This window comes from Phaethon aethereus, assembly GCF_964289735.1.
Source record: "Phaethon aethereus genome assembly, chromosome: 16".
In the NCBI taxonomy this organism is placed as follows: domain Eukaryota; kingdom Metazoa; phylum Chordata; class Aves; order Phaethontiformes; family Phaethontidae; genus Phaethon; species Phaethon aethereus.
In genome coordinates this window covers 12849260-12873920 of record NC_138592.1, presented here as the reverse complement: position 1 = coordinate 12873920, position 24661 = coordinate 12849260, and the positions used below count along the sequence as shown (strand labels likewise).

Genomic DNA, 24661 nt, shown 5'->3' with positions numbered 1-24661 from the left:
TGCAACTACGGCTTGTGAATGAATTAAAACTACTGCTTAATCAAGAGGGTTTTGCTTGGGTGTTTGGAGTGGGTGAAGGGTGGAATCACGAAGGGCAGTGAGGACAACCAAGCAATTAAAGCACAATTAAGTGAGTTGCCTTTTGAGATGGCAGGTGTTGCCTGTCGCCTTTTCCAGCGGGGGAAAAGACCTGGGCTGGTCTTAGTTGCTTGTCTGCAGGGGGTGATGAGACTTGATCCCTCACACTTTCCTCCTCATTTCAGGTTTCTGCCATATTCTTATCGGACATCGCGATGGGCCCTTCCCAGCTCAGCCTCAAGATGCTGGTATAGCAGCAGGTGGCTGCGATCCAGAGGACCTGCGGTGGGACACCATTTCCCGCTGGGACATCCTTCACCCCCTCTCCCTCGGCAGAAGCCATGGATGCCCACGTGGACCTCCTGACAGAGCTGCAGCTGCTGGATAAGGTGCCCACGCTGGAGAGGCTGCGGGCAGCCCAGAAGCGGAGGGCTCAGCAGCTGAAGAAATGGGCGCAGTACGAGAAGGAGATGCAGCACAAGAAGCGGAAGCATGAAAAGAAGAGAAATGCTGTTAACCGAAAGAAAGTGTCTTTTGAAGCCAGCGTGGCTCTGCTGGAGGCCTCTCTGAGGAACGACTTGGAGGAAGGTACAGCACTTCTATCTGGCAATTTCTTTGGCTGGCTACGTGTGAGGTCCATGTAGCACTGCGGTGTGCAGAGGCATCTGTGTTGACGTCTGTGAACTGGACTACCCTTGACGTGGTGTTGGTCTCCAGAGTGTTGCCATCTCTGATACAGCTATGGGGTCCTCAAAGCACGGTGTGAGACCAGTGTTACCTAGATTGACATCAGGAGTGGGCGCACGAATGCCAGGATAGGGCAGGAGTTATGACTGAGATTTGGGGAAGGGAGGCAGCTTTTGTCTCTTTCCTTTTCACACTTTCTGCTTATAGAGAGTGTGAAATGCTTCTTTGCCTTCTGGGTGTGCCCCTTTTAGTGGTTTTATAGAAGTTTGTCGCAGGGATTTACATGTCAGTGTAAATCTCTTCAGCTTCCCTGCCTGGGGAGATGGACTGAATTTTTTCCCTATTCAAAATACTGAACAGCAAAGCACTTTGATCCACTTTGAAATGGTGTAATTAAACCAATTTCTGAACAACTTGAAGTTCTCTTCTATTGCTTGTGCTTCAAAATCTGAAGGGAGGGGGAAAAAAAGTATGCCTGCAAGCCAATCCCCATTAGCCTCAGACCAGGAGAAAACCTGTAAGTTCTGGGGAGCCAGAGCTTACTTCTCTGCAGAGAAGTAAAAAACATTTCTTGGAGGAGGCCTGGAGCAGCCTTTGGGGTTGCTGCTCTGCCAGGTAGCGAAATCACTGTGATCTTCCTGATCCCTCGGCATGGCAGAGACAAGGATGATGCTTAGGAAACGTGGCCAGTTGAGTTGCATCTCTGCTGGTGACTGTTGCTCTAGTTTCCAGCATCTTTTGCAAGAAGCAGTATATACTTGCCTGGTATGTGAGCAAGGACCTTGTCTTGTCTTGTTGTGTGAGGAATCTACCCAAAGTCATACCCCTGTTTCCGAGGAGGCCATTTGTGCACCGTAACTTGTCCTCGTGTGCGTGTTTTGCACCGGTTTGGAAGTGGAATGCTTTGGTGGTGGACGGTGATGCCTGCCTGAGTGGTGTGTTACAAGCGTTTGCCGAGCCCTGCTGCGTGTCTGTGGTTTTGCATGCGTTTGTAGCCTCTCTCTGGGAGAGCAGACCTGCAGTAATGCTCTGCAAAACACAGGCTTTTATTTGTTTCTTCCTTGCTTTAAAGGTTTAACAGTTGCTTCCAGCTCTCTGCTCCAGTGAACCTGTGCTCCTCACTCTGAGCCGTTGTAGTCTTCCAGGAGAGCCCCAGCAGTGAAGCCAAGTAGAGCCCTACTGTGAAATTGTGTCTGCTGGCTTTGCCCGAGATGACACATCTATGACTTGTATCGCCCCGTCTGTGCTGGCAGATACTTGGCAGGGTATGGCTTCGGCTTTTGTACCCAGCTGCTCACCTTTGTGGCAGGTCGCAACATCGGGGTGGATAACGAGCGTTTCATCGTCGTCCTCTGCGTGCGGTGATGGCCTCTGTTCAGCGCTTGGGTTGGAGGGTGCGGTGGGGCCAAGGGGTCTGCCAGAGGCCCGACCTTGTAGTTTTGGTTTCTGCACTTTCTGGCTTTGGATCTGGGCAGTTTGGATGGAGGAAAGCTCCTTTGCTGTCTGCCTTATGCCGTACAAGCACTTTCTTATTTTGTGAGATGCACAAGTGGTGGAGGTGTCTCCAAACACATATCTAAGTGGTTTAAAAGATAGTTATGTCTCCGTGTCAGCACGGTGGAGGGTGGCTGCGTACCCTGATGGCCAGGAGCAGACAGGGCTGGCCTGTGCAGGCCACTAATGTGCCATTAACGTCACCATTGACGTACTGGTGTCAGAGGTCCTGTGGACGATGGTCTTCCACCACATGTGGACGGGGACACTTTGCTGTTGGGGGTGCAGGAGTTCAGCTTTCAGCTCACAGCTTCGTTCTCCCTCTTGTAAGGGAAAACCCATTGCTGCAGGTCTCTCTTGGTACTATAATCGCGTTGGCCTCTTTCTGTAGGCGAGCCCAGGTAACGGGCTTTAACTGTCGGTCGCTCTTTCCGATGCGATGCTGGTTCCGCCAAACGCGATCAAGATGCTTCCCCACGCGGTGGAAAATCAACCTCCGCGCCCGCCGGAGCAGGCAGGGGCAGCATCCCCGTGCCACGGGTGCTTGCCCTGTGCAGCTGGATTTTTCAGATGCCTCAAGTTTTTAAATTCGATTTGTTTTGTGGTCAATTAATTTACGTCCTAAAAATAGTGTGCGGGGAAGTTCTGTCCCTGCTCTGCCCCCTCTATGCCATGGGACCAGTATAAAGGGGACAAGGGGCCAGAGTCAAACCCAGCCAACACAGCCAAACAGGGAAAATTCCTTATCAAGTGCCCTAGCCCAAAGTGAGGGAATTTGCGGGCTTTTGGAGGTCCTGGGTGATTATTTTGGTGTATGAATCATCTTTTGTTTCCATGTGGGAAGTGGAGGGGGAGGTGAAATATAAATGATGAAGAAGTTGAGAAGTTAGCGTGAGGAAGGCTAGAGAGCTGGGGGTGTAGCTGGCGTGCGTCACCTCTGCGCGGGTGTGCCACTTCCATTCTTTGTTACTTTTCCGTACTTTTGTATTTATTTTTAACATTCTCACTCCTGAAGCGAGGGACGGGATGGTAGTAGGCACTGTGCAATGAAACCGGGGAAAAGCAAGTGGAGTTGGGTAGCGAGTTGGCTCTTTGTGCGGAGGGTATCTTGTGCTGTGGCTCAAGAGGATAGAAGTGGTGGGTCGAGCTCTGTAGGATGGCATCGGCCAAACCCTGCCCCGCTCTTCAAGGAGCAGCCCCGTGTCCCTGAGGACCTGGGCCTGCTGACTTCACCGTCCTCTGCCTGCGCCTTGCCCGGCTGGGATTGAAAGAGCAGTTCTCGTTTTGCCCAGCTCCCGTGTGCCCGCGGACATCTGCAGCACTTCCCTTGTCCCCGTTTGCTCCTGCCTTCGATGGCACAGCCACCGGGCTGAGCCACCTTGGCTTCCCACCTGTGTCCGCTCCGGCTGTGCGAACGTGAAGGTCTCAGAGAAGACGACTTCGTCCCTATGTAAGAAATCCAGGTTTGTCTATGGGTGATGGATCTGTGGGTGACTGGGCGTGTCAGTGACTGCGTGACCCCGCAGCCCAGCGTGATGGCGAAGCAGGACAGAAGGCACCTGGGGACCGTCAGCCCTGGTATGGGCAGGAGCTGCGAAAGGGTGACGGCTCCTGCCTGCTCGTTCCTTGCATCATCTGCAACAGATCTGTCAAAACATCCCAGGTTTAGCGAACAAGCTGCAATTTAAAGCTCCTTTGGATCTCTGTTGACAGAACCAGGGTAGGGAACGTGTCACAGACATGCTGGTGGCAGATGTGAGCGGACAGTCACGCTGAGGAGAAGTAGGTGATGAGCAGCGACCCCAGACCGAGGGCAGCGGTGCCCCTGGGCTGCATCATGCTGGCCGGGACCTTTGGTTTGGAAAGCTGAAGTATCTACAGACAGTTCATGGGTGAGCTCTGGGGCGAGAGCAGAGTGCTCCCAGTTGCCATACTGGGCCCGCTCCGCTCTCCCGGGCGGAGGGGCTGGGAAGGGCGTGCTGTGGAGGGGCATCACGCACCGTTACTGTTTTAAGTGGGAATACATCCAAGCTCTTGCCCAGCTCTAGGCACGATCTAAGCTGGTCGCAGGGGGACAGCGCAAAGGCGAGGACACTCAGTCCATACAGAGCTTACAGGGAGCGGCAGCGTTCTGTACAACCTCTGGGCTGGCCTAATGGCTGCCAAGGAGAGTTGCTTTATAATGCAATAAAACAATGCTTTACAAGCCACTGTACTCATTGCAAAGAAATCGTAAGGCTTGCTGAAGGCTGTGGCCCTTCGAGGCTGTCCTGCAAGGCGATGGGCTGCAACCGTGGGGCGGAGGCTGGTCCCGGCTGCTGCAGGGCTGTCGTCTCCAGGTCCTTCTACATCGCTGAGCTCCTACAAAAGCAGCCCCAGAGCGTGGGGAAAGGAGTTGGTGTTCTGTAAAGCGAAAAAAAAGAGATCCCAGAGGTGGGTCAAGAGGCTGCCTGTACAGACGTGTGGCATTTGGTGCCTGGAAGTGCCTTTGCACACCCAGCCCGTCTGCAGAGGCAGCTCCCGCTGCAGCGACAGGAGCTGGCGGTGTTCGTGTTAGCTGGGGTGAGCTGCGCTCCCTTCAGCGAACCACGGAGAAATAAAGCCTCCGGAGGACTGACTCACCTTCCAGCAGTGCTGGAGGTGCCCTGGTTTCTCTCTCTCGGACGAGAGCTGCCTCCCCACGGGCGCCCGCTGCCCCCCCGCCCCGGCGCCGGGAAGCATCGCCGCGAAGTCCTTCAGCTCCCACCTTCTGGCGCTTCACCCCGCACGCAACGCTTTGTCAGAGCCAGTGTCGCATAAAACAGCGTTTCTGCAGGAGTTTAACCATGTGGGTCCTTACGGTGGCTGAGCCAGAGAGTGAATGAAGACTCAGGTTTGATGACCTTGGACTTGGCACCCAGCAAAGCGGTTCCCATGAGCAGAGCGGCGGGCGCAAGCCGGGTCCTGCGCCGGCGTGGAGGTTTCCCCACAACATAAGTATTGCACGGCTTATTCGTATGAATCCATCCCCCACGTTTCCCTTCATGCCGATCCTTAAACCTCCCATACGTGTGCGGTAACGGCGAGCCGGTAAACCCTTTCAGCAGCCACCCCCAGCTCCTCTTGCACCTTTGCTCCTCCTGCCGTCTCCCTTTGCACCTTTCTGGAATAAACCCAACCTTGTCATTTGCAAAGGCACTTTAAAAAGAGGCCTTAATTAGTGTCTATAAATGGCTTGCTTTAACCTTTCCAAGTTGATGTGATCTGTTCCCTTGTTACTAAAAACCTTTTACGAGGTGCCTTAATTTTCCACCCACATTATTAGTCTCTTGAAGCTTTTTACATGGGACTCCTGTGTCCATGTCTGTGAGCAAGTGCCTTTATCTGTCTGAGAAGGTTTTTCTCCTGGGTTTTGTGCCCTTTGAAGGGCTTGGGGGGGGGAATCTCTTTCATCTCCAGCAGTCTCAGTGTGTATCTGCATATTTGGGGAATGACCCGAGTCAGAACTTAAGTTTCTGTTCAATAGTAAAGGTGTTTCTTGAGTTTTAAACTCCGTAGATGTGGAAATGAAAGCCGTCCTCTTTGGGAAGCTGTGTGTGGGAGCTCTTGGCATTGATGGATTTTGTTAATTTTGTTAATGGTGATTGGTGTGTCTTCCAAGGGCAGATTCACATATTTGGCCATATTTAACTTGGTTTTTTCGTGCAATCCAGATGCGATGCCAATGTGGGGTGGCTTGCATATGGCAGCTAACTACATGGCATCTGGGAGCACAAGCAATATTGGATATACAACTTTCTCTGTTGTCATAACAAGTAAATAATTTTTTTTTCTGACTTCCTGGAATTTCAATCAAGTGGGAAAAATATTTCCACTTCCATAAGAGCTTGAAATGCCAGCTTTTCTGTTTGGAAATTAATGCTGAAAGTCCATCTCCCGTTTTCCTGGGATGAGGCCCTCTCCTTCCCCAAAGCTGGAGACAACTTAAACATTTTGTTTCAAAGCCTTTCTTTAAACACAGAAGTTTGAGAAACACTTTTTTTATTTTTTTAAATAACAAAATGAGATATTTCCATAACTTCAGAAGGTATTTTATAAAACGTGACACCAGCTGTTGTAGAAGAGCTTTGGTTTCAGTGGGTCAAGCCTCTTCTTCATCCCTTTCAGAGGATCGGGGTGTCTGTTCTTGGGGTGCTGGCTGTTGCATGCACTGAGCATCGCTGCTTCTGTTTCAAGTCTTGTGAGTTGGGAAACAGAACCTTTCCGTATTTTGGAATTTCAGAATTCCAGGAATTCTGCATCTTTTGAGTGTCTCGATTCGTAGCAAGGCTCATAGCACAAGCACTCTCCCTCCTGCACCCCGTGCAGCGAGCGATTGCTTTTCTTGACCGGAACAAGAACTGAAAACGCGCACGCAAATGCGCGCTGAGTGTCCTTGCTGAGAAACGGTGATGTAGGGATCCTGGCTGGAATCTTTCTGATGAAAATTTAAACACACCACCCCCACACCCCCCACAACCTCTTGTGGGCCTGGCTGCCCACCCCCACCTCCGTGGGCATATCTTTCCGCTCGCGCCTTGTTTCGGCAACGCGCACGTTCTTGGCTCGTGTGATGGAAACGGGTCGGTTTCACATTGTTTTGGTTTCTGGCTTTTACATGTATGCTGGCTTCCACTGTTTCTGATACCACTGAAAATATTTCTTTTGTATCTTGTAATAGTATTACAAGATAATGAATAAACATTGGATTCAAACTACTTGTCCCTCCAGTAAGGACGGTCTGTTTGGGTACAGAATCACAGAATCACTAAGGTTGGAAAGGACCTTCAAGATCATCAAGTCCACCCATTAACCCAATGCCACCATGTCCACTAAACCGTGTCCTGAAGAGCCACATCCACATGTTTTTTGAACACTTCCAGAGATGGTGACTCCACCACCTCCCTGGGCGGCCTGTTCCAATGCCTGACCACCACAAGGTGGTTTAAATCAAACAGGGGTTGGCCAATGACTGTTGCCCATCCCAGATTTTTGTTTCTTACTAGAAGTGGCTTAAATCACTTAACAGCTTCTAAAATTTGGCTACAATGTGTTTTGGAGAGGAAACCCAGACCAACAAGTCTTCTTGGTTGCACCTACCCCTAAATGCAACCTGGGCGTTTCTTTATTAGTATTGTCAACGGTTGCTTCTTAATGTGAGTACGGAGCGTTCCCTTTCCAAAGGAGATCTGGGCAGCGGGGTAAAGACTGAACCTCCTGGGGCTGTGCGCGCAAGGTGCAGCAGGTAGGATGTGTCAGGTCACCATCTGCTCTGCAAACTCTGCCCGGCCAAATCACGGCAGGGAGAGCTCAGGATGCAACGGCCGCCTTCGCCGGGAACGTCAGGACTTCTGTCAACCGAAGGCAGATTATCCATGGGACCTTAATTCAACCAGGTGCCTGGGGATGTTCATGCATACAACCGAGTGCTAAATCGCTGGCATTTAACCTTTCCCTTCCCTGTCCTGGCCACTCGGCTTCCAGGGACATGGAGGCAGCCTTGGACGGCTGCTTATTTTCCGGTATCTGCAGGCTGACAGATGTCGAAGCCAGAATTTCCCAGTCTGAGCCTGGTAATACTCACCGATGTACCGGTGGCTCTTACTAGCCAGTAACTTGCCGGCTTGGTCGTCCTCATGGTTGCCCCGGTGGGATCGGTGCCTGCCGCCTGGGCAAGGGGGACCGGGGCATGGGAGCGCAGCCATGGCCGTGGCTACGGCTCGGGCCGAGGCCGCACGCCTGGCTGCCCGCTCGGGGGGATAACGGCGGGGAAGGGCTGGCGCTGCAGCCCAGCCGGCTCCTCGCCGTGGGGGGCTGTGCCGGGGGGGGTTTCTTAGCCTGATCGCTCCCGAGAGCTTGCTGGTACCTGGAGTTTTGCAGCATCATTGGGTTTTCAGTGTATTTAAAAAAAAACGCCAACAACAAAAAAAAATCCCGACAAACAAAACTCCTCACCAATATTCATTTGCAGAGAAGAGATGAGTATTTTTGGAGGTGAAGCCTTCTTGCAGGGCTAAACCTCATGTGGCTTTTTTACCCTGATGTAGTTGAAAACGCAGTGCTTGGATGTAGTTTCCAGACAGGAAGAACTTGGCTGTAAGCTGTGGCTGCGGGCTCTGCTTTCTGCCCCTTGGTCAAGGAGAACTTGAAAAGTAGATTAAATCTTTCCCCCCACCCCGAATTTAAATTCCTGCCTTTCTGGATTCAGGCCAGCTCAGCTGGTGTAGATTTCTTCCTCCTAGAATCATGGAAAATAGAGGTTGAGGGGGCCTTGGGAGGTCATGTAATCCACCTCCTGCCCCAAGGCAGGATCAGCTGTATCTAAAATGCTTGGTAATGAGGTTGGAGTTAGGTATCTCAGTGTATTTATAGGCATCTCCACAACACGAGAGCACATATACCTGTGCAAGCAGCCCTGCTTCTCATTCACTTCTGCATATTTTTCCCTATGTGCTTATATTTATCCTCCTTTATTTTTCCTTGCATCCCATCCTTACGCTTATTGACTGCGAGTTTTCCTACTTCGGTGAAGAATGCTCTAATTCTTTCTTTAATAGCAGTTGCTATGGCAGCTGATTCAGGCAGTGCCTTATAACCTCGTGCAGGGCTGCTTTTGCATACACTTTCACTGCTTGTTGGGTGATTTATTTTTTTTTTTTCCCCCTCTGGAGTCTGGCCAGATCTTTGGGAAAGCTTATCCCCTGCTGCAAACATCTTAACAAAAAAATAAAATAAATTTAAAAAAATCAGATTCTGACACAACGGTTAAAAACCTCTCCTAAGCCTTGCCTACCCTCTAACCCGTCACCCAAAGATGCTAAATAGGCCAGGAAGCAAACTGTTTAATTCTGTCTGCTGCTGCCTGTGTAATCAAGAGCCAAGATGCAATCAAGCGCCCTGCACTCCTTTTAATTCAGGGAACAAGAGCCCATGTGCAGCTACTAGCAAGTGGATGCAGTTTCCATTGAGGTCCCCGCAATTTGCAACTGCTTATTGCTGAATTTGGCCTCTGGCTTCCCTAGACAGCGTGAGGTAGACTGGCTATAAATGTTACTCTTGTAGGAAACTGGCTTTAGGTGCTCAGTTGTGTTTGTCATGTTCCATATGCCTTTTATAAGGGTCTGCAGCATCTGTCAGTTTGGCCAAGGATTTTAAGCTAGACCTCAATTCCCTTTTTCCTGGTGTCTTGTCTGCTCTGCCTGGCTTTGCTTTCAAGGTGGCACAGAGGAGTCGTCCCTGTCTTGAGTGTGAGAGCACCAAGCTCTGAATTGCAATGGAAAACTTGCAAAGTCTCCTTTCGATTTGTGTGCCCTTACCTGGGCTGACAGGAGCGATCGCATTAGTCACCCCCCCCCCCCCAAAAAAACCAAACCCCAAGCCAAAAACCAAAACCAAACATGAAGCAAAAGCCCTTCTTTTTCTGCTAAGGACTACTGCTAAGGCAATAAAAAGGGGAGACTACAGCAGGAATTAATCTGAAAGTCACTCTCACACCATTCACATTGGCTGCACCAGCCCGGTTTTAAGCCAGTTGGCAGCTGATGGTTTCCGTGGTAGAGAAGCGTTATCTGCACGCAGCTTGTATTTTGTCCTGTGTTACACCTACATCTGTCTGGAAACATCCATATTTTGGGTGGGTGGGGGAGATTCTGGCACCTGCAAAGTATTTCTGCTCCGGTCTGACTCAGAGCAGCAAAGGTCGGCGATCAAGTGCTGATACTCGCATGGTTCTGGTTGAAATGATAAGGCTTGAACGTAGCGAGACACGATGGCTTGGTATATTCAAACAAAGTCTGTCAAATTACCCAATCGAAACCCCATCTATTTCAATAAAAGCCAAATTGTACCAGCGGAATATTCTCAAATGAATCGTGCAGTCCTTGCACGGGAACGGAGCAGCTCTGCTGCGCCGAGGCTTCGCTGCTGCAGGACGTCTACGGTCTGCCCAGCGGCGTGGCATAAGGGAGTCACCGGGAAATCCATGCCAGCTCTCAGCCTCTGCGAGAGGGGAAGGAGCAACGCCCCTGCAGTAAGGACAGCCATTTCACTCGCGTTAAGGACGTGGCGAGAAGAGCACTTTCTGCATCTGTCTGCCAATATTGGGTGCAGTTCTTATGTGCTGTCAGTGGAGACAACTGAGATCTGAACGGGGATGCTGTGATTAACCCTCTGGAGCCTCCATCAGCTCTACAGAGACCAGGACCTAAGTTAGAAACCTGGGGCTGGATGACATATGGCGCTTCCACAGAGAGGGAGTTTCAACCTACTTAGGAGCTCAGACTCTTTCAGTGACTCTCGAACTTTTCAGACCCGGTTTATTTTTTTACTTCAGATCCTGTCAGTTTGTCTTTAATTAGTAAGGCCAGAGCAGGGCTCCTCAGGCACTTAAATGGGACTCTTCTTTTAATTAAAATTTTGGTTTGGTAGCCTGAAATAGCAGGCATTAGAAAGAGCCAGAGCTCCAGCGAAGGAGGACGGTCCCCATGCATCTGCAGTGACATCCTCCTGGCTGTCAGGCAGTTGATCACAGGGTTTTCTTTCCTCCTAAAGCTGATGCTGTCAAAACAATGCTGCAAGTCCTGAATGTGATATGAAGGTCCAGCGTAGCCTATAACCAGTCAACTTCCAACCTGCTGCTGGATGACATGCCAAAAACACAACGTATCTGGGTTGGTAGGTGACAGCAGGTCATGGAGAGATGCTGGGAGACCATTTTGCTTTTATTAGAAGGGCCAGCAAGTTTAAAATTTCATCTTAAAGGGCATGTCTAAGCAGGATTCCCTGTGTTCTTTCATAGTATATTTATTCTTCCATAACTTTAATCACGTGGTTATGAAATAGCTATGAACAAGCTGCTGCTCTGCCCCTGATCCAAATTATTCTCATCTGTGGCAATTTCCATCACTCTTCAGAGTAAGGAAAACTGTCATTGGAGTACTGGTCAGCATTGAATCTGTAGCGTGGATTCAAGATTTGGGTCATCGTTGCATTGTATCGCTCAGTGCTCTGAGATGTCTCACGTGTTTGGCAGCAGGAATATTTGCAGCATTGACCTGTCCAATTACCCTAAGTGGAACAAGAGAACAGGAACTATTTCTTGCTTTACTTACATTCAAAGACTTGTCTTCTAGCTGAAGGGCTAGTATTCGTTGACTGATTTCCTCCTGTGAGGTAGGACTGACAGCTTGAATTGCGGCTAGAAGTGGAAGGAGCCGTGCCCGGAGCAGCACAAGGGTGATGAGACGGAGATTGGTCCATCTGGCTTTGCTTGATCCCTGTATTAGTCTCCTGGGTTTGAAAGCTTCCAGAAACACGTCACTTATTCAGCCCTCCTGGAGCAAGCTCTGGTAAGAGCACATTCAGCTACCATTAACTGGGGGTTTCTTGTGAATTTTGGCACAGATCTCTAAAGATATTTGGATATTTTAACTCCTACTGAAGTCAGTTTGGTTTGATCACCTAATGCGTTTGTGCTCCTTAAGAATACAGAGTCCATCTGAAAAATGCTCAGCTCCTGTCTGTTGGATGCTGCTATAAAGACCGCTCAGTTAAGCACTCCTACCCCACAGTGTTAAAGTACACCGGCACGTCGCTTTGTCCCCCTTGGGCATTGCCCCGGTCAGCACCAGGAGTTCCCAGCAGCAGTGGAAACCTCTCATCTCTTTGCTGTGGGGAGGAGGGGTTCCCTGCCGCAGCCATTACCCAGTTCTGGAAACCAGCCCTGGTGCCATGGGCTCCCCACCCTCCTCCGTCCCCTCCCAGAGGAAGTGGCAGTGGGTTTTCCAGCCGTGGAATAGGAAGGAGACAGGGGATCATGTTTACCTTCCCACTGAGCTGCTCACACCTATTTAAAGCTCCGGCTTGCAACATGCTGCTTATCGCTGTGGCACCTTGTTCGCCAGCTGTCCTGTCTCTGCTGTGCCCTCTGGAAAGAGCTCCTCCGTGGACCATCGAGCCTGGAGGTCCTGAGATGCCACAGCTGGGATGCTGGAGAGCGTTTCAAGTCCCAGCGGGCTGTTTCAGGGGTTAAGATACCAGCAGTGGTTGCTGCGTAACTGAGAGATGAAAATAACCACTTTGTCACCCCCAGACCATGGAGTTTTGGGGCTGGGGGGCAAGCGAAGGATAGTTTTTCACGCTGTAGTGGTCAAAGCTGGTCTTGCAGTTTTGCTCTGTCCCAAAGCAGTTTCTGTCTTAGACCCTAACATCTAACTCGATATCCGCTCCTTGGGACGTGTCAGATAGTGTCTGACCTGTGCACGAACATGGAGGTTTGGTGAGACGTGAGACTCATGCAAAGCCTTGGCTACGTTTATTATCTCTCACTAAAATACGAGAGGAGAGAGGGCACCGGCTGTTTTGTTGTGGGCATCCCTTTGCTCTTGTTGGGAGGTCTGAATTCTCCGCAGCTGCGGCAGAAGCCTGCAGCGTGGCAGACGTGCTGGGTGGGAGGCCACCGTCCCACAGGGCGCAGGAGACGGCTTGGAAGCAGGAGAGCCAGGAGAGCCTCCGGTGCACGGGACCCGGGCGCGCTCCGCCTCTGCGCGCTCCCGATGCCGCGGGACGGTCTCGCTTCTGCACGGGAGCAATTTGTCTCCTCGTTACAGCTCCAAGGGCTGTTAGCAAAGGCGAGCAGGGTGACAAGCTGCGACTGGGGAGGGTTTGTTGGTGGAAATGCTTGTGGGGCAGGCGAAGGGAAGGCTGGGGGGCTCCTTGCCGGAGCAGGATGCGCGCGATGCAGGAGCAGGGTGCGCGGTGCCGCGTGCCCCTGGCTCTGGGACAGCCTCCTGGAGCAACAAGAACCTCGTGAGATTTGGCACAACTCGGGGTGTGCAGAGCGACTGTGTAAAATGCTGGTGCGTGGGCTCAGGCGTTTAACCCGTCAGGCTGCGGGGGGGTATTTGCTTTGGAAAGAAGACGTGTACCTGTGCTGCTGCACCCCTGGGACGCTCCCAGCGCTGGAAAGCAGTGGCACTGGCAGGGGCGAGTGGGGACGCGGCCGGGGCGGCCCTTCCCGAGACTGCGGCTGGCGGCAGCTTTCAGCGCCGTCGTCAGCCCTGGGGCACGAGTGGTTCCCATGGGGTTTGGGGACAGCGGGGGCACGAGGGGCTCCGTGGGCCTTTTTGTCCTACCAGCCTGGGTGTCTCTCGCTGCGAAGGCGCTTGCCCCGGCGGGCCCCGGTGCTGATGAGACGCCCGGTAGCTGCGCCGTGCCTGGCAGAGGCCTTTCAGGTAGCGCTTAACAGCGGACTGGTGCAGCAGGTGCCCCGCAAGTCACTGAGTGGCCGCATTCAACTAAAGTGAGGCCACTGGCCGCGAGCGGACCTCGTTGGGGAGAGGCTTTGCTGGAGGAGGTGACGGCTCCCGGGTGCCCCGGCAGCGGCACGGCTGGTGCAGGCACCGGGAGTTGTACTGGGCTTCCCTTGGGGAGGCAGGCGCGGAGCCCCTGGGGTGTGCGTGCGTCCTGTTCCCCCAGGATTCAGTGCTGGGAGCATCCCTGGCGGGAGCACCAACGTGCCCTGCTTAGTCCAAATGCCCGCTTTTGTCAGGGACCACATAAGCACATCAGCGTGCATCCTCGGAGCAGGATGCTTGGGGACTTGCGCGTGGGCACCGCCAGTGCTTGAACCGAATCCCTCCTGCGTGGCCCTTCCCGCTGTCTGAAATGGGATGAGCCAAAAGCCTTGGTCTGCCAACGCGGCTTCGACCCGCCCGTAATCGGGACAAGCTGCCCGATGCAGGAAGAATGGCGCTGCCAACAGGCAGTGAGCATCACATACTCTATTTAATTCAACTTGCGGGGGGCTTTTTTTAATGGCCTGCTTTTTTTTTTTTTTGGACTGCTGCTTAACTGGGAAAGTAAGCTGTGGGGAGGGAAGCCGTCCTTATTGAAAAGGTTCTACCCTTAGCCCGTAAATCTGGGCCACATCCTCTGGTACATACTGGTTGCTTTGTGCAACCGTGGTAAGGAAAGCAACCATAAGTGTCACTTTATAGCTCTTCTGCTCTGCTCGATGAGTCTGGATCAGTGTCTCTCTCCCTCCTAATCGCATTAGTTTTCTTTTGATCTACCCCTGTTATGGGAAACCTAAACTGATTTAGCTATTCCTATCCATTTTCCATTTGCCTGCTGGCTTTTTCCACAAGGCCATCTCGGCTCTACCCTAATTACTGTTGAGTTGTCTGATGCTGTAGCAGGTGACACTCTGGTGTATAACTTTGTAAATCTTAGCCAATATTCACCGGGAAAGTTTTGCCAGATGTTTTGTTTCATTTTTGGACAGATTAGTTTTAAATTGGCAAATGCACTAGATCAGGGAGAAGACAATTGCTATTAGCTGTCAGAAAGAAAACATTAATTATCGATCATGATAATCTTGAAGTGACTTGCCATAGAAAACATCATTTTCTTGTACTCTGTCTTCAGGAGATCTGATTTTTGTGAGTTCTGCTCTCCTGGTAATGGTGATGTATGCTAGAGTATTAAAGAGAGGGGAAAAATTAGCTCAGGATTAAAATCTGTGACACCCTGGAATTTAAATCACCTGTTTTTAGGAGCATAAAACCATTATCTGTGCTGGTGTGCCATAAAATCACTGCAGATGCACGTTCCTCATCGCTTCTGCATGTAAACCCTGTCTATGCACGTGATTTACAGCGCTTTCCCGGACGCAGCAGGGTTTAGTGAACGCGGTGGCTTGTTTGTTTGCTCTGAATAGGCCCCGGTTTTGAAAACGAGCCTCGAGTTACTGTGGGACAAGATAAGAATAGGTGGGGGAAACGTCAGCGTTCCTGCTTGGCTGCGGCGCTGCACTTCCCGTGACTCAGAGCAGCAGCGAGGCACCGGCTTCCTCCGAAATCACCCGGGTTTTGCAAAGCTGCTGGTACGGTCATTCAGTAAGTCAGGTTTTTAGTGAGTTATCCTCCGCTGCAGTTGCGTCTGATGTCTAAAATATATCTCGCTGTGCTCCTGTTGTCTTTAACGCGTTTCATTTGACTGCCTGGAAAGGCAGGTGGAGGCGAAGGGGCATCCTCCGAAGAGGCTCCTGTAGCCCTTTCCTGACTCCAAACTGATTTTGTTTTTCTCTGGTGATAAGTCGAGCAGGGGTCAGCAGTTTTTATCAAGCTGTTTGTCTTGTGAAAGGGAAGTGTTATCTGTGAGGGGAGATACGGTACCCTGTGTGACATGGACACGTGGGAGCTGATCCAGAAATGTGGCCAAACAGGACGCGTCAGGGGGTCGGCGTAGCCTGGCCCCTGTCCCTTGCCGCTGGTTTAGTCCTCGGGGATGTGCTTCATCAACAGCAAATCGCTCCTTATTTCCAGCGAGAATACCGGAAAGGAAGGGATTGCCAGCCAAGAAGTTGGGGAAACCCTGTCATTCAAATCGAGTCCACTATCTGAAGAAACTCCTTGATTTAAATACTCTGGGTGGAGGAAGGAGGGACCAGATGGTTGCAAAGCATCTCAAAACTGCTGACAATGTAAGGGCCTCCTTACAAGAGCTCCTGCTCCTCCCACAGTTCCTTGAAGAACCTCTTTCTAATGCTCTTGGAATTTTACTGCAGAATAGAAATCCAAGGCAGGGGTTGCACATCTTGCCCAGCTGGCTGGGGCTCAGGTCTATCTGAAGTCCCATCTGACCGGGGCTCTTGTGACTGGTGCTGGTGGGCTGGTGCTGGGGTGGAGGGGAGGGCTCTGCCTTACGCCTTGTCCCCTTCCCACGGTGACTCTGCAGATCACAGCTGCCGTGATTTGTTCCTCTCCGCCTGCGGTGGGAATGGCCTTGTCTGCACCTCGCCTGCATGTGCTGAGCGTTCATCTCTGCTTTTATGGGTGTTCTATTCCCTAGAAATCCCTGGCGTCTGTGTTCTCCTTTTTAGTCTCTTTGATGCTGTTGCACGTTACAGGCACAAGACATCTCAAACCAATTTGCTTTATTGGGTCTGTCTACAGAAACAACCCTCTTGAGGAACAGCCCCACTGCAGAGCACGGCTTCAGCAGTGAAGAGGTTAATGCAGTCTGTCCCGAAAACTATCTGTGCCTCGTGCCAAGCCTGATTGTCATCTTGCTCCTTTTAGCCCCTGCAGTTGTTCTGTCCCCAGAGCGCCGTATGGGGCCATTTGATCTATGGGGGATGCGTGTTCATTGGGACGGTGCCCCTCGCTTCAGTGCTCCTAGTGCCCTGCTGCGCGGAGGAGGTAGCGCCAGAGCCTGCTGGTCCTTCTTGTGTCCTTCAACCTCACGTACGTGGTGATGCGTGGAGATCTTGGCCAGCAAAATGTGCTCCGTCCCCTAGCACAGGTTGCACAGATTATGCAATTTATGCAACCAGGGCCCTTTTTAACTTGTTTTTTGCTGGCGGCCCCCTTCTTCCCAGGTGTGCTGGACGGAGGAAAGGTAATGGTCCTGTCAGGGCGTGGAGCCAAGCCAGAGGTTACGGCTGTAAGAGCTGGGAGTAGCCATGGCAGAAGAAGCGTGCAGCTTCCACGCGCTCGCTTTTCAAAGGGGAATAGCTAGAATTTGGTTCAAGGTTTGTAGGTCAGGTTTCCATTATACAACTGTACTGGTTGCAGCTGCTCGTGTGAGATCCAGACCTTGTTGGATCCTCCTGGTCTGGTGGGCTCCTTTCCTCAGGAATTATTCTTTGTGATGAGATGTACAGAAAGAAGCAGGATTTCTCTGTTGTAGCACTAACTGGAGGGGTAATGGAGGCTTGGAGAGGGATTGGCTTCAGTCTGTGAAATGTGGGCATCATCTCAGAAGCATTTGTTACAAACAGCTGCTTGGAAAGAAATTAATTTTGTAAGACTCTGTTTTTTCCATACAAAGGTAGGACCAAAAAGAGTTGAGGAAGGATCTTACAATTCATCACGGATCTAGTAATGAGGATCAGATCTCCTGCATCTCCCAAAACAGGTACAAGTGCTGTTGGCACAAGTTGCATTGAGCACGTGGATCTCTGCCCGTGTTTGAAGGACAGGACTGCTTGTGCGAGGAAGGTTATGCCCCTGATTTAGTGAGTGAGAGTGCAACACTCCCATTTCATTTCACACGGGATAAAGTGGTCCGTGGTGTCTCCAGGAACCAGAGCACTTCGCTTCCTGTCCGCAGGATGGTCTGTGAGGGCCCCGTCACCCTGGCTGACCAGCATGGCTCCCGTTCTTGAAGGACTTGCTCTTGAAAAGGGTGTTGAGTAAGATGCTACGGGCCTCTCCTGCTGAATGTTGGTCAGCAGAAAAATACCTGTTCTTTCACCAGAAGCTGACAAAATTGCGCAGTTATACTCAGTGTTGGAGAGACTGAATTTTGGTTTTGGTAGCTGGAGAAAGTAGTGGAGTGCTGGATCCGCCCCAAGCGGTTGCATGGGACTGCACATCTTCCGAGTACCGTGCAGGAGCCTCGAACCAACTCCGGGTTCCCTGCGCTGTCACTGGGATCCACCTCTGCAACCCGTAATTAGTGCTGTCAGCAGAGCAGTTTAAGCAGCCACTTAAGCATTAATTACTTTAATGAACTTACTAGGATGGGTTTCTCTACTAAAGCATTTTGTTGTTGCTATAAATTTTAAAGTCAAAATATTAGACTGTGGAATCGATGGGAGATGACGCAAAGCTCGAGCCTGGCTTTTCTCTTCTCTTAATGTTCAAAGTGTGGGGTTTTATAAAGTAATTTAGTCGTGCAGTCTTTTCTCCATTGCACAGAAGCCGCCACGGCCGGCAGCGTGGCCGGAGAGCCTAAGGAGACTCTCTCCTCCTACATAGGTGTAAGGGGCGCGGTGAGTACAGGGCAATCTGCCATTGAGCCCAGAAGATGGATGTCGCCTCTCTTGCATTGTGACAGCTAAAAGGTGGCCCACGACGCTTGGGCTCTTGTAGTGTTGAATACGTGATGAAAAACCCCCTGAGGTGAGGGATCTGCTGGTGAGGGAGCTCTCTTAGAAGCAACAGGATGGAATAAAATGGTTCATTAACAAAACTGGTTTTAATACAGAACTGAGCAGAGTTTTCACCACTGTGGAGAGGAGAATGGTCCTGCCATTGCTAATGGCAAAACTTAATGGGGAATTTTAATGACTGTTGTTTCGAAAACTGCAGTTTTCTTGGGAAATGCAATATACTTTGGCAAACAGAAGTTTTTCACCACTGATGCAGAAAAGCAAGCTCTAATTCCTCTGAGCTGACTCTTGCTGAAGAGGGCATGGGAGGCATTTGACTTGCAATACTAATGTGGACAGTTGGATGGGGTCTTTCATCACAGGACAGGGGACCTCTTGAAGGGAGAAGAGTGGGATGTATTGCTCTCCCTCTGCTCCCTGCTGTTGCCTGCAACTCTTTGTTCCAAGCATTGAGGAGTTATGTCTTCAATGTTCAGAGATACTGGACTGATAAATGGGATGCTTTAAACCTGCATAAGAGCGGTAGGAATTACGTATTTTTTAATTTGGTGGTTTAAACTATGTATTGTGTTAGTATTAATAAGATCAGCATCTACATACAAAGCAAAATACATTACAAAAAAAAAAAAAATCACTATACATGCCGAGACTAAAGTGCTCATCTCGAAACAGGATGAAACATCAGTGACCTGGTATGAAGCATTAAGGCAAAGCATGTTCTGGAGGAGAATTTCAGCTCTGTTCCACTTTACGTTAAGTATTCACTAATGAGGCCAGAGACCCCTAGACTGACCCCAAAGGCTGTTAGAGCAGTCTTGTAAGTGTTGGGAGTCTTGAGCTCACATCCCCACTGTAAGCTGTGCCTCTGGGTTTGGACCCCAGCCTTCCCCTCCTGCGAGGCAGCATCCGCTGCCACAATCTACACAACTCCTCTGCAGTTTGTGAAAGGGTTTTCTCTCTCCTCCCTGCTCTGATCTGAAGGGTTTTTCTGAATTCGAGTCATATTCTGTACATGAAAGTGTTTTAAGCTGACTGAGGTGGCTTTTGAAAGCGAAGGAGCAACTCACTATAAAGGAAAGTGCTCCTGACCCCGTGCACAGTTTCTTTCTTTACTGCATCAAAGTGCAGGAAGCTCAGCAGAGGAGAGCTGGCAGCAAAAGCTGTCTCGGTTTGTGTTCGCGTGGGGCTGGCGCTTTGGTGTCTGAGGATGTGGCAGGGATGGGTGAAGGCAGTAAGTTGGGCTTTTTTTTTCTTTTTGAAATCTAATTGACCTGTTGAGCTCTCAAGCTGCTTCCCCGTGGGCTAACCTCCCGGCAGCCACGAAGCTGTATCGCATTGTCCAGCCTGGGCGCACTCATCTTCTACTACTTGAGCTGGTGGGAGGCAGAAATCACGTAGAACTTGAGAGAGAAGAAGTTTGAGAGAGTTGTCAACTTTGTGAGATGGGGCAGGTGAAATAAATATTATGCAAAGTATATGCAAAGTACCTGACAATCAGGTTATAGATCAACCCAGGTTGTATCATTGCATGCCCACTTGTTTTGACCTAATTTAAAGGCCTTTTGTGCAGTCTCTGAGGATTCATGGAAGGGGATTTGAAACCTTCTTCAATGAAATTAGGAAATGTTACGGAAATGAACAGTTTGTCCACTATTCTTGATAATGGAGCTTTTTTTTTTTTAAGCTTGGATGCTCAAGATAATGGGTCTTAAATTTGGATTACACTACTAGCAACCTGCAGCAAATTTATGCCATGATCTTTATTGAGCAGACTATCCTCAACTGGATCAAGCCCAGGGCCCAAGAGGTGGATGGTCTCCAGCTTCAGCCCCTGGCTGGGTGGACTAGTAGCCATCACACAGATTTTTTATATACCTTCTGTCAGGCCTGTCCCATTGATTATAAGTATTACTATAACTGTGGAAAAAACCCTGCATTTCTGCCAAGCTCAGGTGCTAACTTCTGATTCAACTCTTAAATGTATGGACTGGTTTCCATGCAGCACTGAATACCTTTGATGATGATGTTCATGGATAAACTCCCTTGACTTTGCTGACGAGGATTTTTTGATTGCCAACGGCTAGGAGAGCAGTCCCTGGGGCTCTCTAATCGGTTTGGTTATGTTGAAAACAAATTTGCATCATGGAGAGTTGGGGTGCACAGGTGTTTCTTGGACATGCTTGGTATGCGGTACAAGGACTGCCCGCACCTCCAGGCCAGCTCTCACCAAGGGGCAGGGTGCCACTAGCCATGGGACTTTGCACAGTTGCTCGGTGGCCCGGGACAGCTGCCCGCTGCCTCCATGCCCCGTGCCGGCCTCGGGCTGTTGCAGGCGCCACGAGGTAGCGGCTGCGCAGGGGTGACGTTCGACGTCGGGGTGTTGTTTTGGGATTGGAGGTGTTCGACCTGGAGAGCAAATGAAATGCACTTTTTTGTTAATACAAAAAAGAAGTTCTGGACTGTGTGATTTGTCTGTGTGTGATAGGTGCTGAAATGAAGATTGAAAGAAAAGCGGTTTGAAACTCTGGGAGAATAGCGGGATTCGATCAGCCCCAAAAACTTGCAAACGTCTGGAACTTAGGCTTGCGAGATGGGAGATAAAAAAGAGGTTGTCCCAGCTGGGTTGCTGGTGAAGATCAGGGATGGCTGTAAAATGTAGACTTGGCAACCAAATGTGCTTTGTCCTCTACCTTGGTGACAGCATCATTCCCGACTCGTAATTCAATGAAGCACGCCGCTGCACCGCGGATGACCTCGCTCCCCCACCTCTTGCAACTCGCTCTGCTCGCCCAGCCCAGGTCCTCGATGCGGTCAGCAAACAGGCACTGGAGACCTTCCCGAGGGAGCAAGAGCAGCTGAGCCATGGCTTCAGTTTATCTTTTTAAAATACTCATGTACACAGTTACCAAACTGTCAAATACAAGGTTTACCTTGGGGTCTGGTTGCCGTCGAAGCTGTTAGCATTGAGACTTCAGCTGCTTTGCCCAATTCCTCTTGGCTGAACAACTGAGAGGACGGGGGAGAAGGAAAGGAGAGTTTTCTCGTGCTTTAAAGGACGGAGCTGGGACCTGGGACTCAAAGGCACTGTCACAGCTGTGCCATGGACTGTCACTGTGACCTTGGCAAAGAAACCTGAGCCTCCAGAGTCTTGGTCTAACTCGGGCTGATATGTCACATCTGTGAAACGAGGCGAATACTGACTGTAAAATCCCGGGAGTCAGCCTGGAGCTGAGTCTGCTAGCGGCGGCAGCGGTGCTTTCGGAGATCTCTGGATGAAAGGCTCTGCTGAAATTCAAATCTCTGAATTGTGTAAAATTTGCTGCTGAATAATTGCAGGTTGCAAAAACAGAAGGGCTGCTAAGGATCAGCTGGTGCTTCTCTGGCAAAGTTCATGTTGCTGCTAAACTCGCGTGAAAGTTTTCTTTCTGTAGCATTTGCTTTTTAAAAGGAAACCACAATCTCTCTTTATTTGACAAAAGAAAAAAAAAAAGAAATGGGAGGACTTTCTGCTTTTGCAGACATTTCCCTTCCAGCACTTTCCAGTAAGAAACGGTGCTGTTGAGCAGGGGGTGACGTTTTAGCAGATCCCACTAACTCCTGGCGTGTCCCCCGCCGCCTCCTGCGCGGGGCAGTGGTGTGGGACGCATCTGGGCTGGCTGTCACCTGGGGGCTGGCTCTGGCTCCTGCCGCTGCCCTGTCACACAAAGCTGGTTTTTAGAGGGCTGCACTGCAGAGCGTGTCCCGGCACACCGTGCTTCCGCCTTACGCAGGCGTTGAGACCTTGGCTACGTGGCACCCTGCTTTATGAGTGCAGCGATCCATGGGAGTTGACCTAGGTATGTGATTTGGTCCTGTCATCTCTTAAAGGTCTTTCATCCTCTACTAAAAGGAGACAAAGTTGGTGGGGGAAAAACCCAAAACGTGCTGGTCGAGATCAGAGCGGATGCTGCTGAGCGTGGAGGAGGTATCGCAGCTGGAGCTTCTCTGAAGACCAGGGCAGGGTTAGAGGTGCACAACAGAGAAGAAGGGTCTCTGAGGTGGGGCAGGCTGAGGCGCAGAGAGCGGGGAGAGCCCGTCCTGCCGGCGAGCTCCTGGGCTGCGGTCAGCAGGCTGTCACTGTGGGGAATTGTTTGGTATTAATTCAGGGCAGCTTGAAAAACACATACATATCTCCCCACCCCTCCACCGAAACCTCTCTTCCGTTACTCTAAATAGAAAGTTTCCTGTTTTATAATTGAGACTTGTAAAAACATTCATGTGGTTCAGGTCAGCATACAGCTGCTTAGCTGAGGCCATAGGGTGCCTGAAATAGGAGCTGGGGCAGAGGCTGTTGACTCTGGAACCTAGTAACACTTTCAAATGGCAATATGAACTATTTCCTGCTATACGGGGCATATTAGAGTATCCTCTTGCAAATACTGGCAGGCTGGCTCTGTGTGGAGCTTGGGGGGGTATTGCAATTCTGCTCCTCGGGCACTGATCACCTGTTATGTTATTGTGTTAATGTAACTGGGGAAGCTCTTCATGTACTCAGACAGCTGCAAAAGTCTACCTCCTGACACCATTGCTCCCTTTTATCTAAACACTTCTTAAACTGTAAGTTCTATTAAAGCCAATTAATTTTTTTGCTGCATTTTCTTTTTGGTGCCCTGAAAGATTTATTTTCTAACAGGCTTAGTATGGACATCACAGGTGACGACTGCTACACGTCTCAGCAGATAGGTTTTGGTCCAGTACATCAGAAGTAGTTTTTGAACCGGTATATAAGTGAGATCCTTTGTGCTGCTCAGATAAAAGGTTTTGATGTCGTTTTGTCTGAATGGGTTTGCATGTGTTGCCATGTCTTCCAAGAAGAGCTTTTTGTGGGAAGAAAGCTGGAAGTAGCCAGAGCAGTAGAAGAACAGAAGGTCTTGGTTGAGCATTTACTGAATCTGAAGGTGCCCTAACTGCCTGAAACACGACGGGAAGGTAGATGTGTTGCTTGCCTGCTTGCACCCACCAAACCCAGCATTTCAGGTGTGAGCTCAGGAGATGGGTGATGCAGGTTCCTGTTGAGCCGCTGCTGGAGGACGTGGCTGTCGCTCATCCCTCACCTCCCGTTGGCATCCCCTGCTCAGGCCACTGGCTCACGTGGCTCCGACCGCAGCGCGATGATTCCCTCTGCACATTGTCAGTGCCTTCTGCTGAGCACCATCGCACCCCAAAAGCCAGCATTGCTCTGCTCATCACTGCAGCTTCTGCGTGACCCTTGGAAAACTTGACCTTGGTCTCCTTGATCCATAGCTCCATCAGTCAGGCTTAAATTTTTTTTAGCACTTTTTAAATAGGCACCATTCATAGGAAATACCTACTCCAGAATGCCTCTTAACAAGAGAAGAGGCTCTTTGGCAGCCCAGGTGTCACTGTCGCAATGATATTGGGGAACCTGCTTTCCTGGCTCCCTGCCCACAGAAATCCTGCTCAAGGCAGCGGAGCCTGACAGTTATATAAAACACTCATCCCTTTTAAAGTCCATCATCTGTTTAAAAAGCATACCAAAATGATTTATTTATTCTTCCAATGACAGATGAGGAATGGGAAACCAAGAAAATAATCTCTGACTTTAGTTTTCCTTTACGTATGTGGCCTCTCCTGTGGGGACCCATTTCACTGTTAGTCTGAGCAGGAGGAGAGGATGAGGATGCTTTTGAACGTGATGTTACATCCTTAGAAAAGCTTGTTGGATGGCAGCACCCTCTAATTTTTATTTTCCCTATTGAAATGAGTTTGGCTTTGTTTCTGCTGCATCCTTTGAGCATTGCTGGTTGCAGGTGGGTAACTTGTACACCGTTACTTATCTGACTAAACCCAGGTGGATGGCATCCATTAAAAACGATGGTTTAGCATCACTAGCACTAAGTGGATTGTCAGAGCTTGAAGTCCAGAACAAGAAAAACATGGGATGCAGTAGGGTTTGGGTGCCTGACCCTGGCCCATTCATCCAAGATGCAGCTGCAGATGGATGTCCCCGTATGGTATTCTTCTTGGTGCTCTGGTACTGCAATGATGGATAGGGGTCAAAGCATGAAGCAAAAATCGATTGAAATGGACACAAAGATGGGGAGAAAGAATTGGACCCTATGCATTAAATAAATGTACAAGTTGCTGACAGCTCTCACTTGCTGTCAGAATAAAACCTGTACACGAACCGGGCCCCAGTGCACTCTCTTCCAAGCTCTGCGGGAAGACCCCGCCATGCGAAGTGGGCTCTCAGGGGCTAAGGAGGGGTGTGCCCTGTTAAGCAAGAAGCATCAAAATCAGAAATGGATTTTCCTTGAGAGAAGCAGCACCTGGGCTGAGTATAGCTGCATGAAATGTCCCTGCCCGTGTGAATATGGCACGAAGCAGATGGGGCTCTGCTGGCCTCTTTCCAAACTTCACAGATTTTGTGGGTATATTAGAAGGAATGTGTGTGCCCAGCTATAAAGTAGGTGGGAAGTGTCATAA

At 50.3% G+C, this 24661-nt stretch overlaps 1 protein-coding gene across 2 annotated transcripts in view; it reads left to right on the top strand.

The window, feature by feature from the left end:
• Positions 1 to 404: 404 nt before the first annotated feature.
• The window catches only part of PPP1R16B (protein phosphatase 1 regulatory subunit 16B), a gene marked incomplete at its 5' end in the record, with an annotated part of 39922 nt that continues 15665 nt past the window's right edge, over positions 405 to 24661 (top strand). The window contains one exon of one of the 2 annotated variants that reach the window (XM_082007094.1): positions 405 to 666. In XM_082007094.1, the coding sequence (XP_081863220.1) occupies positions 420 to 666 (247 nt within the window). The remainder of the gene's footprint in view (positions 667 to 24661) is intronic. The other variant, XM_082007093.1, reaches the window with a different exon arrangement.